General features: G+C 38.0%; 2 protein-coding genes across 2 annotated transcripts in view; both read right to left on the minus strand.

The window, feature by feature from the left end:
- Positions 1-709: 709 nt before the first annotated feature.
- On the minus strand, positions 710-12,376 carry vcam1a (vascular cell adhesion molecule 1a). The gene is made up of 6 exons (XM_016245022.1): positions 11,699-12,376; positions 11,336-11,614; positions 7,379-7,669; positions 6,254-6,514; positions 5,900-6,166; positions 710-852 (listed from the first exon to the last, which is right to left on the minus strand). Exons 1-6 carry the CDS (start codon positions 11,757-11,759, stop codon positions 710-712), a joined length of 1,302 nt encoding a protein of 433 aa, XP_016100508.1. The 5' UTR covers positions 11,760-12,376.
- A 538-nt stretch (positions 12,377-12,914) lies between these two features.
- The window catches only part of cdc14aa (cell division cycle 14Aa), a 46,733-nt gene continuing 41,964 nt past the window's right edge, over positions 12,915-17,683 (minus strand). Inside the window, 3 exon segments of the mRNA XM_016245048.1 lie at positions 12,915-13,069; positions 15,351-15,663; positions 15,665-15,724. Coding sequence (XP_016100534.1) covers positions 13,040-13,069; positions 15,351-15,663; positions 15,665-15,724 — 403 coding nt within the window. The 3' untranslated portion in view covers positions 12,915-13,039.

Here is a 17,683-nt window from a genome sequence, read left to right on the forward strand (position 1 = left end):
ATACACAAAATAATGATCTTTAAAATAACATCATATGACCCCTTTAAATGAAATGGTATGAATTTGGTGAATATGATAAAACAATAAATCTGTAAAACTGCATGCATGTTCTCAGTTATAGGCTATTTGCTAAATGCTGTGTGACTTATTCATTTGGCAAATTCCCAATCTACTTCTGCTTCTCAAAGGAGTTGGATATTTTATCATAAGTTTGAAGTTTTATATATACAGTGGGTACGGAAAGTATTCAGACCCCCTTAAATTTTTCACTCTTTGTTATATTGCAGCCATTTGCTAAAATCATTTAAGTCTTTCCGTACCCACTGTATATACCCCAAACTTTGGAAACTGTTTACAATGTTAATAATAAGAAGAAATGTTTTTTGAGCACCAATTCATTATTGCTCATTATTACCAAAACATTATTGCTGTTTTTACCATATTTTTTATCAAATAGATGCAGCCTATGTGAGCACTTTGTGAGATGTCTTTCAAAAACATAAAAAAAATTTTTTTTAGTGTAACTATACACTGTATTTTGAGATGATGTATTTTGATCGATCAAATATTAATTGTATAAAATAACACTGTTAGTCACAAAATTACTAAATAAATACAGAAAACACAGCTTTGTATTCACCTGTACGTAAGCTTTTTATAGATAATGTCCAGGTGAACACTTCATTTAGTTAATGTGCTCTTCATCCGTTTAGCCGAGTGTACTGGAGTCGCTCCTGGCTTTCTTTCTGCAGTGTCGGATCAGCAGTCCAGCAGCGGTCAACAGTGACACTGACCCCACAGCCGGCAGTATGGCGACAGGCAGGTCTGGATTTCTCGAGATGCCATGTTGTGCTGGATTAAAAGAGTAAAGGATCATCAGAGTCAAGAAACATCACTGCAACTAGAATATTCCATACTCGCTGAATAAGCTATGATTAGTGCTATAATTTCAATATAGCCACAGCTAAAGGTTGTTGTAGATATTTTTATTCTTTTATATTCATGTATAATTGATTTGCTAAAAAAAAAAATCCAGTTGTTTTTTTTATTTCCTGCAACTGTTTTTTCTGGTTGTGACTATTTTGTTCTCTTGAACACACTGAATGGAAATGCTGCTTTATCAAAAGTTTTTTTTTCAATATTCATAAATTAAATTGAACATTTTCTGGAAAACTGGTTAGAGGTAAAGTTAACTAGGGAATTCCAGAAAGCAAGGTTAACTTTGCGTCAAAGACATATACCCTGAACTCTGTTGATTAACCCATAACTCGCTTACTTGAGGTAAGCAGGGTACAAAACCAGTAGTGAGTTTGGTCAAACTTTGGATACTAGTAACAGCTTACTAGTAACACACAAGACACCAAATTCAAGGAGTATGGCAAGCTGTTTTAACGTAAAATGTTCCCAGTAACGATTACACTGTTAGACATTTCTGTAATTTCTACATTTATTTACTGTATATCACCCAGTATAATACTGCAAATTCCTTTTACAGTAAGTAACTCTAATACCCTTTGCATCATGGGAATTTTATGTGACGTCAAACTCCAGATACAGAGACTTGCTGTATTTTTGTATTCTTTAATAATTGCATTGTCCATGGAGCGGACCTGACTTACATTTCACTGCTGGTCATATATTCTCTATATGATCGATCAAATATTAATTGTATAAAATAACACTGTTAGTCACAAAATTACTAAATAAATACAGAAAACACAGCTTTGTATTCACCTGTACGTAAGCTTTTTATAGATAATGTCCAGGTGAATGTTCCTTTCAGCAGAAAAACACTTCATTTAGTTAATGTGCTCTTCATCCGTTTAGCCGAGTGTACTGGAGTCGCTCCTGGCTTTCTTTGTGCAGTGTCAGATCTGTATTTTTGTATTCTTTAATAATTGCATTGTCCATGGAGCGGACCTGACTTACATTTCACTGCTGGTCATATATTCTCTATATAACCATGTATGTGACAAATAAAAATCTTGAATCTTTTAAAATTGCTGTATACTACTGTATTTGCCGTAACGCCTCTGTGGCGCCATTCCATTGAGGTTGTTTTATTTTCCTAATTTCTTACATTTGGATTGACAAGATTTGCCCTGCACCGTGTCTACAACGCCGCAACAGTTTGGGACAGACTATACTGGACGTGTTACATTGCTTGTAATGATTGGCAAATACGTTTGTCCTGCGTGTCAGAAACAGCGCGAGCGCTTGGAGTACTACTGTATGTCAGAAATATACCGGGGCATCAGTTTACTGTCCGCATCCATTGTAGATAGTATCACTGATTATAATGAGTTCTATATTGTCTTTTGTCGAGTCGCGCCGTGCCACTCGCATCCGAGGAAGACACAGAACCGACAGGGCAGCGCCACGGGTTTTTCCCGGGGATGAACCCGCGAGAGTGGAAGAGTTCTGGAGAACATCTGGAGGCCAGCAAGCAAGGTAAAAATATACAGTGGGGAAAAAAAGTATTTAGTCAGCCACCAATTGTGCAAGTTCTCCCACTTAAAAAGATGAGAGAGGCCTGTAATTTTCATCATAGGTATACCTCAACTATGAGAGACAAAATGAGAAAAAAAAAATCACATTGTAGGATTTTTAAAGAATTTATTTGCAAATTATGGTGGAAAATAAGTATTTGGTCAATAACAAAATTTCATCTCAATACTTTGTTATATATCCTTTGTTGGCAATGACAGAGGTCAAACGTTTTCTGTAAGTCTTCAGAAGGTTTTCACACACTGTTGCTGGTATTTTGGCCCATTCCTCCATGCAGATCTCCTCTAGAGCAGTAATGTTTTGGGGCTGTCGCGGGCAACACAGATTTTCAACTCCCTCCTAGAGAGCTTTCTAATCCAATTCTTAGTAAAAAAAATGCAATTACAGAGCTCTCTAATTCAATTTTTACAAGTAAACATCACATTAAAGATATGTTTAATTGCAGAGCTCTCTAATTGGAATTCTTAGTAACAACTGAACTAAAGCACACTCTAATTAAAGGCATCTCTACAACATTATGTAAAATACCACTGTATTTGAAGGATACAGCTTGAAGAAATTTGTAATTTGCATGTTTCCTTTTTAAAATATTTTTGTCAGTGACGTGTCAAGACAGACAATTCTATTTACACTGTGATAAATATAGGTATATCTGTTTCCACTAAAAATAGCTAAAAGATGTTTACCTTAGTAAAACTGCATAAATGGAACTATTTTAAACAGTTTTGTTTTGATATTTTGAATTTTTATATATTTATTCTAAAACATAACAAGGATACTGGATGATTTTTAGCAATAAAAAAATTGAGTATGGCACAAATGGCATTTATAGTCCATATCTCATATTCCCTTAATGTCTTGTACCTTTGACGGGTTAAACATGGTGTCATGTGGATGGTAATATATACATTGAAATTATATGCAGATGAGGTTATGCATAGTAAAACTAGGTGTTGTAAGCTCCATATATGGTGATTTCGGGGAGGAGACGGGGTGGAGATGCACATACGCACAATCTGGGATTTATAAAGGGATTTTTGCACAGGTTCTGGCATACGCATGATTTTATAAACTTGAAAACTTTTGTGCATACATACACTTTTAGGATGAAATCTACAGAGGGATTTATAAACGAGACCCCTGGATTAAACCCGAAGACACAGCAACCCCTGCTGCTCTTTCCAACAACTCTTCTTTCATACACCCCCCCATTCCACCACCTCTTTAACTGCTGACGATTTTACTTCACAAACAAAACCACATCCATCAGCAGTCAGTTCTTAGCTCCACTCACCCAGGTACTCACAGCAAACACTTCTCTCCTCCTTCTCTTATCAACTTATCAACTCCAGCTACCCTACCACTTGCCCTCTAGTCTAGACCCAACCCCCTCTCATATCCTACAAGCTATTTCCCCTGCACTTATGCCTTCAATCACATACATCATCAACACATCTCTTCTCACAGGCATTTTTCCCACCACATTCAAGCAGGCTTGGGTAACCTCACTGCTTTGAAAGTGGCCATTCAACTCAAACTGCCTTGCTGTCAGTCACTGAAGCGCTACGAAGAGCTGACTGCACTCCACTGGTTCGAGTCTTACCTCACAGGTAGGTCCTTCAAGGTGGCTTGGAGGTCTTACGGCTGAAGGTCTGGAATCCATGGCAGCTTTCATTGGCCAAGGCCCGTCCATGAGGCCGTTTGACCGACATGTCAAACAACCAATCACAGTTCGTTTCGTTTCGGGGCGTGGAAATGTCGCCACAATAACAGACCAGTGTTTAAAACTCTCGGACGTATTTTAAAGATTCTATGTGCCGAACTTGAAAATTTCACATAATTTTGAATATCCAGCGTTTAGTTGATCCTGATAAGCGCTCGTCATCACAGTTGTAAACACGACGGCTTTCTTCTTTTCGTGAGTCGGAAACTCCTGAAGTGTTTCCACTTTTGTGTGCCGTATGCATCAGATGTTCAGCCAACGGTCCGTGGGCGTGACGTCTGAGGCTGAGACTAGGGGAGGAGAGGTATCCAAATCACATCAACTGGTCACTGGGGTTCCTCAGGGATCAATTATTGGACCCCTCCTCTTCTGTATATACACTCCATCACTGGGACCCATCATTCAGGCACGTGGTTTTCCTACCATTGCTATGCAGATGGCACGCAGCTCTACCTCTCATTTCAACCAGATGATCCAATGGTTCCTGCTCGGTTCTCAGACTGCCTGACAGACATCTCAGCATGGATGAAAGAACATCACCAGCAGCTCACCCCGGCAAAGACAGAGCTTCTCATCTACCCAGCCACCCCATCAGTACAGCACAAGTTTACCATCCAACTGGGCTCATCAATGATAATCCCATCGTAATCGGGCAGAAAAATTTTGGGGTGATCCTTGATGATCAGCTGACCTTTAAAGATCATATTGCAAAAACAGCACGATCATGCAGGTTCACGCTACACAACATCAGGAAGATCAGACCCTTCCTAGCAGAGCATGCAACGCAGCTTCTCGTCCAGGCCCTTGTCATTTCTAGGCTGGACTATTGCAATGCTCTTCTGGCTGAACTTCCAACATGTGCAATCAGACCTCTGCAAATGATTCAGAATGAGCACGTCTTGATTTCAGTGAGCCCATGTCACACCGCTTCTCATCTCTCTGCACTGGCTTCCAGTCATGGCTCGCATCAAGTTCAATACATTGGTTCTTGCAGAACAGCCACGGGCTCTGAACCCTACCTCCGCTCTCTCCTATGCGTCTGCATCCCCTCCAAAAGCCTGCGGTCGATGTACAAGTGGCAGCTCATAGTTCTATCGTAGAGAGGCACAAAATCACTCTCGGATGTTTTCTTTCACTGTACCCTGTTGGTGGAATGACCTACCTAACTCCATCCGGACAGCCGAATCCCTCACAATCTTCAAGAAACAACTGAAAACTCATCCCTTCCAAAAGCATCTAACTGCCATCTCATTAAAAAAATCTATTCCTTCACTTTTTCTATTCTCTTATTATCCTTTATCCCTTCCTGTCCTAACTTTTACTATTTTAAACGTTGACTGAAACAATGTATAATGGGAACTTCTCATATTTATTTCTATGATAAATCGCTTGTATTCCTCAACTGTAAGTCGCTTTGGATAAAAGTGTATGCCAAATGAATAAATGTAAATGTAAAAGTAACGCTGAAATAAAAACCAACATATTTAAATAAAAACAAACGCTAATAAAAATGTCTAAAAATAAAATGAAAACTGAAAATACAAAAATAAAGCTAATTCATAATGATAGTGTATAAAACTATAATAGCGTATAGATAATACTAATATAAAACAAATGCAAACTGACTTCCCATGCAATGACATTTCCTTCAGAATGTTATAAACTCACCTTTGACTGTAATGTTCATTGTGCTTCTCTCAATGCCAAAGTCATTTTTTGCTTCACATATGTAAATCCCTGCATCTGTTATTTGGATTGATGAGATGTTTAAAAGCACAGCTGATTCATTCGGACCTCCTGTCGCAGTGCTCTGGGACTGTCTGTACAGTTTCAGTTTTGCTGGCCCGCCGTCTGAAGAACAGAATATGGTTATGTTCTCTCCTTCTTTCAGCTCTCCTCTATGGCTTAACTGGATTTTGGGGATGTTCGGAGGACCTGCATTTAAATTAAGGTTAAATATCATGGCCAGGTTTAAAATGATTAGACAAGACAGCTCGTTTCATCCTGAGTTAATTTACCCACCTGTAACAATGACTTTTACACTCATTTGCTGGCTTCCCACATTATTGCTTGCACCACACCGATACCAACCTGCCTGAGACCAGGAAGCATTACTTATTATGAGCTTGTTATTCTGGCTCTGATGTTCAGGCTCAGTCTCCCCTAGTTTCCACCAAAATATTTTTGGCTTGGGGTTTCCGTCTGCATGACATGCTATCTCCAAATGTTCGCCAAGCTTTACAGAAGTATTATTACTGGAAACTGTCATAGTCCCTGGACCATCTGGGAGAGAAATATAGAGTTTTCATCGATGACATGTGAAAAGTGATTTAATTCTTGGTAATAACTTGCTAAAGGAATATTCTGGGTTCAATACTATTTAAGCTCAGTCAACAGTACTTGTGGCATAATGTTGATTACTACAAAAATGTATTTCTAAAAATTAATCAGTCTGGGTTACACTGAGGTGGAAGTGTACGGGGCATTAAAATACTCACTGTTTCAACAATACAAGACATAAACAATATGTGTGTTAATATTATTTAAGTGTGACAATTTTTGCACTTTTCTGTGTAAAGTTATAGTCAATATTAAAACTTAGCTGCTATGACAATGTAATGCCTAAAATCACTGTAAAAAAATGAAAGCAACTTTACAGCTGCAATAAACAAGTTTTAACAGAAGGCTTAGTGAAAGTGCTTTTAGAAAAGCTGAAAGCTTAATATTTCTTAGGCAAACATTTGCCCAATTCACTTCCATTGTAAGTTCCTCACTGTTTTATTATTAATTTTGTGGCAACATTATGCCATAAATGTTGTTTCAGTTTAAAGGGATAGTTAACCTAAAAATGAAAATTCTGTCATAATTTACAAACTCGCAAGTTGATGGTAGCCATTGACTGCATAGTATTTTTTTTCCATACTATGGAAGTCAGTGGCTACTGGCAAATTTTTGATTACTAACATTCTTCAAAATATCTTCTTTTGTGTTCAGCAAAAGAAAGAAACTCATACAGGTTTGGAACAACTTGAGAATGAGTAAATGATGATAGTATTTTAAATTTTTGGGTGAACTATCCCTTTAACTTGTATTGAACCTGGAATATTTCTTTAATAATGACATACATTCTTACATACATTGACTTACATTCAGCAGTTGTTGTTTTCTCCAGACCACTGAGATTCAGGATTGCCTTGCAACTAATATTCTTGCCTAGATCATCGACAGAAGGTGTGTAATTGAACACAGAGGAATAATTCTGAACATGGTCTAAATTTTGTACATCAAGTTCTTCCTTATGGAGGGTTTTATCTCCACGAAGCCACTCAATGTGAAACCTTTCCAAAGGGTAAATGTTGTGGACTGTGCAGATGAGCTTCTGTTCTTGGTTTGCTATGAGACTCTTTATTTTGGGCAGTACGGGATCTTCTGGAAATGCTGCAGAAAACACACTTCATCATAACAACATCCAAATCATTTACACAATAAATACTGAAATTGTTTACTTTTTTCACTCTCTGTTTAGATCATCATAGCTTTAAACCTAAATAGAAAAAATAATAATAATATAAAAATAACTAAATATAATAACCATAGAAACACACGGTTACTGTTAATTTTCTACTGCCTAGTCTAACCGATTCCAATTGCTACTAATACCATTTTTATCACTACTAAGACAATCAGCTTTAAATGGTTACAAAAAAATGCATAAATGAAAATTCTCTCATCATTTTTACTTACCCTTATGCCATCCCAGATGAATATGACTACTTTCTTCAGGTGAACACAAACAGAGATTTTAGAAAAATAATCTCTGTAAATCCATAATGCAAGTGGATGGGCCCCTCAAAGTTGACGCTTCAAAAACCATACATGCAAAATAGTAAACACGACCACGAAAAGTAACTGTAATCCATACTACCGTAGTTGATGAATCAATGTCTTCTGAAGTAAAATGGTAGGTGTAAGAGAAAATATTAATATTTTAAATGTTTTACCATAATTTCCGACCATTACTTAAATAGCATGTCGTCAACTTTGAGGGACCCAACCACCAATGCTCCCTCTAATTTTTTTTCTTGCTGAGCAAAACTGATCTCTATTAGGCGGACATTTCTACCACCTGAGCAAAAAAAAGTTTTTTATACCAGACCTGTACAGTGCACACAAAAAAAACGTGTAACTGTGTAAAATTTGTGTAACAAAAAAAAGTGTAACTTTTAACTTCAATGTGCTATTTATATTTGAGTTGACCCTTGATGTAACTAAATGATGCACATTTTAGGTTAACTGAGATTTTTTTTTTTTTTTTACAGTGCTATTACCAAGGAATTCTATTAAAATCTAAAAAAAAAAATATAATGCAGAACAGTTCGATTCTTTATATAATATATGAAAAAATAAGCAGATATTGCTCATTAATTCCTTGCTTGAGGTTAATTATTAAGGCCTATTAGGTTTATAATATATCACATAATAACAAACTGAATCTGAGAGAATAGTATAGAACAGAATAGAATAGAAAACAAACTGAAGCATTTAAACTGAGATCTGTAAGCTAAATATTAATCAAGCCACTCTTCTTTAACGCATGAAGACATTTCATTTCACATGCCGTTTGCGTTGGCTCTCGTATTGAGCTATTTCGTCCGCAACCATTAAAGGGGTCATATGATGCTATTTTAAAGATCATTATTTTGTGTATTTGGTGTAACAGAATAGGTTGACATGCTTTAATGTTCAAAAAACACATTATTTTTCAAATACTGTACATTATTGTAGGTCCTCTATGCCCCGCCTCTCTCAAACACATAGTTTTCAACAAAGCCCCCTCCTTTGACAAGCGCAGTCTGCTCTGATTGGCCAGCTGACCCAGTGCATTGTGATTGGCCGAACACCACAAGCACGCGTCGGAAATGTAACGCCCCTTACCATAATAGCGAGATTCATCTTTCAAAGTAAATATCAAGACAGCTATTTCCACATAGTGACGTAGACATGTGGGGGGGTTGTTAGAACGAGCCGTTTTAGGTAGGCGTGGTTGACTCTTAACTTTTATAAAGAATATCTCTTTGGATTTGAGACTTTAGTCTTTGCAACTTTACAGATCTTCTTTATGCACCAAGAGCTTGTAACACTCCAAAGAGAAAGGAAAAATTGAAATCGCATCATATGACCCCTTTAAAGTACACGATTTCTACAGCAACTCATTTGGCGCACACCATTCTCTTTCTGCAAACCGCATTCACAGTTTCTAACTCTATAGCGATACGAAGTCTATAGTGGTTTGCCCGAGCATTGCAATTATTTCGCATTTACTAGAATTCAAATGGCTTTCAAAACTCAGTTTTGCGCATGGGCGTCGCTAGGCCAATTTTAGGGGGCTATAGCCCATATGATTACTCAGTCCCCATAAAATTTTGCGATTCGCTTCATAAACTGTACACGAATTCGTGATCGCCTCAGTCCCCTTTCAATTTCATATGAAAACGGCGGCAGACTTCGATCGGCTCCTCCCATAGACTTTATAAAAACATGGACGTAGTGTCCGTGACGTCACCTGTAGAGTTCCGATGAGCCTTTTTGAAGCCCAAAGTGGGCAGAGCGGGCCGTCGGATAATCGAAAATGGGCAATCACTCTGAGCAGAGTTGATTTAACCCGGGGGATTTTGCTGAGTACTTGTTGTTGTTGTTTTGTTTTACAGAGCGGGCCGTCGGATAATCGAAAATGGGCAAAAAGGCTGGAGCAGGTTGCTGAAACCACACCCACCAAGCTCGACGCTGGTGACAGCAGCGGCAAGCCACCTGTCACTCAAGTGGCCAGAGGTGTGTGTTTATTGATAGACTGTTATAATATCTGCATCTGTGCAGTTCTTTGTCATAAATCCAGTTTACAAAAAATCATGGGGGAGCAATAATCGGTTCCCCATCCACTGCATTCCCCCCTCCAGGGGCGTGTCTACGTGGTGGCCAGCGGTGGCACCGGCCCCCCCTGAAATTTGGCAGGCCACCCCAGGTGCCCCCCCTACCAGATGTCTTGCGATAGGCTTGTATTTAGTAAATTTCTAACTGCATCTGGCAGTGGCGGATACTGGAATGTGTTAGCACGCGATCCATGTGCGTGAGGACGAATCTCTCCACTCCCAAGCGGATTTCCTTCACTCACACAAAACTGGATAAATGCTCTAGACACGCCCCTGCCCCCCTCATCACACCACAGCTGTTTCCTCCAGTGAAAATGAAGCACATATGAACGCACACTTTATAAAACGATCATGTTGCCATTTTCATTTGAAAATTTAACTTCCACAATAATTCATATTTCAGATCATGTGCCAAAGAGGTTTGCATACTTGAGCTTAGGAAAGAGGGTTGTACTAGAAATGCAAACAGTAAAATTTTGTGTTTGTACAGTAAAACAGGTTGTGTGTGTGTGAGATGATGAAGACTTGAATTTGGCTTATTCAGCACTCAAATGTTATAACTATCTATGCAATACGTTTAGTATACAACCCCTATTGATCAAACATTTTTTACCTTATTTATATTTTTATTATTAGGCTATTATTATTATTATACCCTCACTGGGGGCTGAATGAAAATGAAAATCCTAGAATCGCCCCTGGTTTTGCGTCTCTGTCTTGTGCGTGGCATTTTATCTCTTCTGCGCAGTCGCCAACCACTTGTCTCTTATGGACTCACAGAGATAGATTATTTTTATAAAAATCTGTTTGTGTTCCACAGAAAAAGAAAAAAAATATGTATATATCTGGGGCGTCATGAGGGTGTGTATTTGATGAGAGAAGCTTAATTTTTGTTTGAAGTATCCCTTTAATGTTATCACAAAAGAAATGTAAAATAGTTTTGTACAAGAATAAAACTGCTAGTTGTAAGAACTGCTGCAATTATTTACTAATAACTGAAAAATTCTAAGAATAGTTTAAATAATTACTAGCAAAACTGGAATAGGTTTTATATATACTGTATAGGTAACAGAAACAGATTATTGGAATATTTAAGTTCCATAGCTATAGTCAGTACATGAGTAGGTTAACTCAAAATTATGTCTAATTGGGAAAATGGGGAAAAAACTGTACTTACAGAACACCTCTATCTTTGTCATTTTCTGTAGGATTTTTCCATCACAGGTAGTTTTGCACATGACAGTTTCACTGTGTATAACAGAGATGCTCCTGATCAGCAGATAGGAAACAGTATGCTCATTTTTAAATTCTGCTGCAAGAAATTTGTCCATTGCTGATGTCCACACGAAGGTCACATTAACCGGACAATCAATCACTTGACAGGTCATCTCCAAATCCTCACCAACACGAATCACTGGATGTAACGGAGTTAATACCAGTTTTGAATTGTTTTCTCCTGTGGAAAAAAATGTGTACTGTCAAAATAATGAAATGTGTAAGGTTAAAATTGAATAAACAAAGCTGCGTGAGGTCTTCTTACCTGTTATTACATTGAGAATATCAATCCACAGCACAAAAGTGATGCATTTCACTCCACACATTTTGCTTTTGTTGTGTTTCACTCATTCAGCATGCAAATTCAGAAATGGCACGATAATGGTGATGGATATTCCCACCACGGCTCTTTTCTGACCAAGATACTGATCAACCATCCCGCCTTTTCCTTTTTACTTTCTGTTTCTCCGAACAAACATTATCCATTTGATTCGCTTATCAGACTCCAAGACACACCTGTTCAGATTTTCCTCATATCCTCCAAATTGTGCACATAATTAAATGGTTCTTGAATATTTTGCATAGATGTTTTGAGTGTATCTTTTTGTCTTTTTGTACAGCACAAATCACCATGTCACAGTCTTTAAAAATGAACAGATCTGTGAATGCATCTAAAGTATATTCCACCTAAAGTATATTCCAGTTAAAATTACAACTATCTGTACAAAATGTTTTACAAATCATAATTTCTGTACAATCATATTGCTAAACATAATTGAATCAGCATCATGTGATCATACATACATGCATATTTCCTTCAAACATACCCATACTGTCACACACTCATCCACAGATGCACAACTGCATCTGTTAGAATTGTGACTTTCAAAAAAACTAAAACAAAACTGCTTCATGTAAAATTAGTCAAACAAATGCCAGCAGATACGTTCCATTTCAGACTCCAAGACACACCTGTTCACATTTTCCTCATATCCTCCAAATTGTGCACATAATTAAATGGTTCTTGAATATTTTGCATAGATGTTTTGAGTGTATCTTTTTGTCTTTTTGTACAGCACAGTCACAGTCTTTAAAAATGAACAGATCTGTGAATGCATCTAAAGTATATTCCACCTAAAGTATATTCCAGTTAAAATTACAACTATCTGTACAAAATGTTTTACAAATCATAATTTCTGTACAATCATATTGCTAAACATAATTGAATCAGCATCATGTGATCATACATACATGCATATTTCCTTCAAACATACCCATACTGTCACACACTCATCCACAGATGCACAACTGCATCTGTTAGAATTGTGACTTTCAAAAAAACTAAAACAAAACTGCTTCATGTAAAATTAGTCAAACAAATGCCAGCAGATACGTTCCATTTTGGATGTTGAAAAAAAAAATTAATTACTAAATACATTTGTGAATAATACATCATAGAACTTATTTTCTCAATTAAAACACTATACATATATTATAAATACTATTTTTTCTTCACATTTTATAATTTTGTTTAGGAGCGATTAAGGAATGATCTGTCCATGGTCAAAAAGTCAGCTGCGATTGCCATCAGTGTATAATCATAGTCTTAGTACTGAGCATATTCAGACTGAAGGGACTGTGGAGAGAAAGAGAGAATGAAATTAATACATTGATATAAAAGGATGTGTGCAAATTATACTAAAGGCTTTTATACACTAAACAGCTTTTAAAACTTGAACTGATTTTAACAAATTAGTGCCTGGTTTCACAGACAAGGCTTAAGCCTAGTTCTAAAATGCATGTTTGAGCTGTTTTAACTGAAAGCAACTTGCACTCATATATCTTAAAATATGTTAGTGCCATTGATTTGTATTAAGTAATGTTTTTTCAAAGAATATTTAACTAAAGCCTAATCCTGGCTTAATCTAAGCGCTGTCAGTGAAAGCAGGCCTATGCATCATACATTTGCAGACTTAATAATGTTTACAGAGAAACACTGGGTATCATTCACTAAACAACTGAGGATCACACACTAAAAGACTTTCAAGTCATTCCTCATTGCTAGGAGACGCATGACAAATGAAAACAATATGTGTTTTAAAATTTGGCAAACAAATTTCAACGTAATTGGAATACAAATGACGCTACGTAAGTTTTCTGTAAAATTTGTCAACTCCAACTGCCCAAAATCTGCAGACAGTTTTCTGAATTTTGGAAACTAGCATCAACTCGTCCAGACTGCAAAGCGGGGCAAAAATCTTGGCAAAAGTTTTAGAGTGTATTCCAGCCTTAATCGGTAGAATGATCAACTTCCAAAGACAGGAAAATGGAATTCCCATTAATAGCATGCTTGATTTAGGCTTTTATCGTGTATTAAAATTGTCTAAGGTACATTATAGTAAGACATACAACTTAAGATTCAAGTTATAGTTCACTATAGGGGGCATTTACACAAGACAGTTTTCAACTAAAAATGGAAAACACTTTAAAAGTTTTGGCCGTTCATTTACACAACAACAACGTTTTGGGGGCCTGAAAACTCAAAGAGGTTTCAAAGTGCAAGTTTTTGAAAACATACTGTTATCGTCCCTGTGTAAACTACAAAAACGTAAATTTGTGAAAATGTCAGTTTATAGGTATGTACACAGGCACAGTTTTTCCTTTTCAAAATAACATTGCCAACTACTGGCCTGGCATGCATAATACAGTGTTTTTAGTTATTTTCATGGATCCGTGTGAATGGGGATCATTTTGACAATGTTGTCGTGTATATGAAAAAGTTCTTATAAACACAAAGGAAAAACTTTTAAAAAAATCTATTACATCAGTGCATCATTCTAATGCATGGGTTAGAGCAGGAGGTGGGGAGGGTGGGAACTAGGAAGGAGGTGTGCTGTTGTCATCGTCATTGAAGTTGTTGTCGATCTAGTACATCTAATACACCAGTGTCATGTAAACATACATTTAGGCAAAATTTTCCAGGCAAAAGTCAAAGTGAAGTGACATGTGGCCAAGTATGGTTACCCATATTAGTGCTCTGCATTTAACCCATCCTAAGTGAACACACACAGCAGTGAACACACACCTGGAGCAGTGGGAAGCCATTTATGCTGCGGCGCCCAGGGAGCAGTTGGGGGTTCGGTGCCTTGCTCAAGGGCACCTCAGTCGTGGTATTGAAGGTGGGAGAGAGCGCTGTACATTCACTCCCCCCACCTACAATTCCTGCCGGGCTGGAGACTCGAACTCACAACCTTTGGGTTACAAGTCCGACCATTAGGCCACGACTTCCCCACTAGTCAATAGTGTAGCATAGAAAACACAGCTCACACTGAAGTCAGTTTCAAATCGAGTAGCTTTTTGTTGGTCAGTACAGCCAAATACATGTGAAAATCTGAAAACTATTTTACACTAACGCAAATTATATGGATTCTTATTGAAATGACTAGATTTCGGCCACAAAATTGGCCAAACAACGGTAAATGACTGCAACTTTACTCAATCTTACATCTCATGTGAGGAACATCCCAAAATTAGTAGTTATTTGCTATAAATCTGTGCTTCTGATGCAACTCAAATTGTATTTGTATTTGCATACATTTAAATATGGTGAACTGTCTAACATCATCTTTTTTTGTTCCATGGAAGAAAGTACATTCATGTTTGGAACAACATGAAGGTGGGAAAATTATGACAATTTTAATTTTTACATGAACTGTTCCTTTTAAATTATGAAATCACACTGATTATCAAAATCTCACATAAAGATCACATTTATACTATAGTACAGAAACAATAGGTGAGGCCAGAAGAAAATCTGAGGAAAGACCCAAAGTGAAGGAAAATTGGTAAAACAGCAGAAGTAGTGAGTGAAAATCAAGCGTCACGGAGATGACAAAGATGGCCAGATGGTCACTCACTGGAATGGATCTGCTGAGGTAGCGCCCTGGAAATCCGCTTAGTCCACCACGCAACGGACCTCTATGAGGGTTTGGCCGACCACCGGAGAACAGACTATAGCCGGTTCTGTTCATAGGCCTGACTGTGCGATTAGAGCTAACGGTATTAGCTCCAGTAAGGCTGTTGAGGTTGGTGTTGGCCTCTTGATTGAAGTTTACATGTGAGGGAGGAATTCGGGGGTCAGCAGAGGTGTACCCAAAGCTGAAGCCTGATGGAAGTGCGTGGGTTAGAGCAGGAGATGGGGAGGGTGCAAAGGAGGAAGGAGGTGTCAACATTATTGACGTTGTTGTCATCGTAGCGGTTGCTGAGGGAATGGGCTAAACGGGGACTGAAGCTGTGCAGGGCGCATAAAGCAGGGTTAACAATGTCTGGGTACGTAAATAATAGGGGTGTAATGATATACCAATGCCACGGTTCGGGTCATATCACCGTTTTGGAGCCACAGTTCAGTTCGGATCTGTTTGCTGTGGGGGTAGGATTCATGGCATAGCACCAGCTATGCTAAAGATCACTAGATTCACTTTTAACTTAATAAAAATAATAATAACAATAATTGCACTTTGTTAGTTCATGTTAATTAATGCATTAACAAATTAGACTTAAAAAATTGTTGCTTTGTAAAGTGTTACCAAAAAATATATTGCCTTAAAAAATTATAATAAAATAAAATAATGCCTAAATAATGCAAACAAGTCTTTTTTGTCAAAGTCAAAACATTACTTAGGCTACATATAAAAATACATGTGCCATGGATAAATAAAATGAAATAGCTGGACGATAAGGAAATGATTTTAATCAAATCAAACCAGCCTCTCAGCTGGTTGAGGACCAAGCAGTAGCCTATCCGGGAACCGGACTGAGATTTTTTTTCCTTTTCCTCTCTCTCCTCTCCTCATCCTTCCGTCTCCTTTTCTCTCGCCCTGTCTGTCCTTATCCCCAGGTACACCGCGGCCACTGTGATCGGCTTCCCTGGTGGGGGAAGGGGGGAGTAGAGCGCAGTCTCGTGAGTACCCCCCGGCCTGCGAAGGGCGATGGGGGTATGTGATGAGTGGGGCGGGGCAGAGAGCCGTGGGAACAGAGCGAGGCCGGTGGAGTAAATGATAATGAGCGATACCTGCGACACTCACCGGTCTTGAGTCCCACAGAGGAGCTCCGGAAGAATAAAAGGAGGAGTGACGACAGTGAAAGATGAGAGAGGAGCAGGGCTGGATTTTATGTTGTTGTTTTATGCAGCAGTCGTCCGTGAGGGGCTGCCGCCATTACGTTTATTACTTTTTTTTTCGTTTTGTGTTCATTTATTTATTTATTAAAGTATTATTTTTAAATGTTCACCGGTTCCCACCTCCTTCTTCCAGATCTATGAACCTTGTTACATTAGGCTACGTTTACACTACGTTTACACTTGCGTTTTCGTTTTAAATTTTGACCCTCGAAAACGGAGACTTTCGAAAACGCTGCAGACCCCATTTTAGTTCGAAAACTCTGCGGTTGCATTTCAGTGTAAAGTCAAGAACACATTACATGACTGTCATGCCAATTATGAATGGAATTTGGTCTTGACGACGGATCGAGCCCAGTCGAACCGGGTCTGTTCCAGTTGGGCTCAGTCGCTATTTGCAGTCGGCAGAAAAAATCGCATAGTGTGTGGTGCCTAAAGATTATCATCTAAAAATTCAAGAACCACTCGTTTCCAGTCGTTTTCACAAAGATTTTTTTAAACATGTTTCATATTTGCGACTGATGCCAGCGATTGTACTGTAGGCTATGCGGCTATGCATTCACTGTCAAACGTCATTAAAGATTCATGGTTCCTGAAGAGGTTTTTGAAGCTCAAAGTGGGCAGAGCCGGCCGTCGCCATCTTGGCAGCGCGTCACCGTGCCATTGAAGTGTAGTTTTAAAATTAAAATGCACTAGTGTAAACAGGGCCTAAAATGGTTTTATATATATATATATATATATATATATATACAGTGGGTACGACTTAAATGATTTTAGCAAATGGCTGCAATATAACAAAGAGTGAAAAATTTAAGGGGGTCTGAATACTTTCCGTACCCACTGTATATAAACAAAATATTGCAACTTACAGTTCCATAGAAGGCTGTGAGTAGGTGCACAAGCAAACTTGACTGTGCTAGTCATGAAGATAACCCTGTGGACCCATTCTTTCTATAACAATGTGTTGAAACATGGCATATTCTTTTACAGTTGTGTTCTCATTATAATTTTATGTAGCCTATATGACAGATTTGTTCTGCATATTTTGCCCTTAATGGTACCTTTCTTTTAAAA

Source organism: Sinocyclocheilus grahami, unplaced genomic scaffold (genome assembly GCF_001515645.1).
Source record: "Sinocyclocheilus grahami isolate Dianchi unplaced genomic scaffold, SAMN03320097.WGS_v1.1 scaffold742.1, whole genome shotgun sequence".
Classification (NCBI taxonomy): Eukaryota; Metazoa; Chordata; class Actinopteri; order Cypriniformes; family Cyprinidae; genus Sinocyclocheilus; species Sinocyclocheilus grahami.

What these genes read in the sequence shown, in the direction of transcription:
- vcam1a (XM_016245022.1), bottom strand. Translation starts at nt 11,759, where the DNA reads ATGTGTGGAGTGAAATGCATCACTTTTGTGCTGTGGATTGATATTCTC. An exon ending in TATTCTCAATGTAATAACAG is followed by an intron (nt 11,615 to 11,698) that starts GTAAGAAGACCT and finishes TTTTTTCCACAG; the next exon opens with GAGAAAACAATTCAAAACTG. An exon ending in TGTAAAAGTCATTGTTACAG is followed by an intron (nt 6,167 to 6,253) that starts GTGGGTAAATTA and finishes ATTTAAATGCAG; the next exon opens with GTCCTCCGAACATCCCCAAA.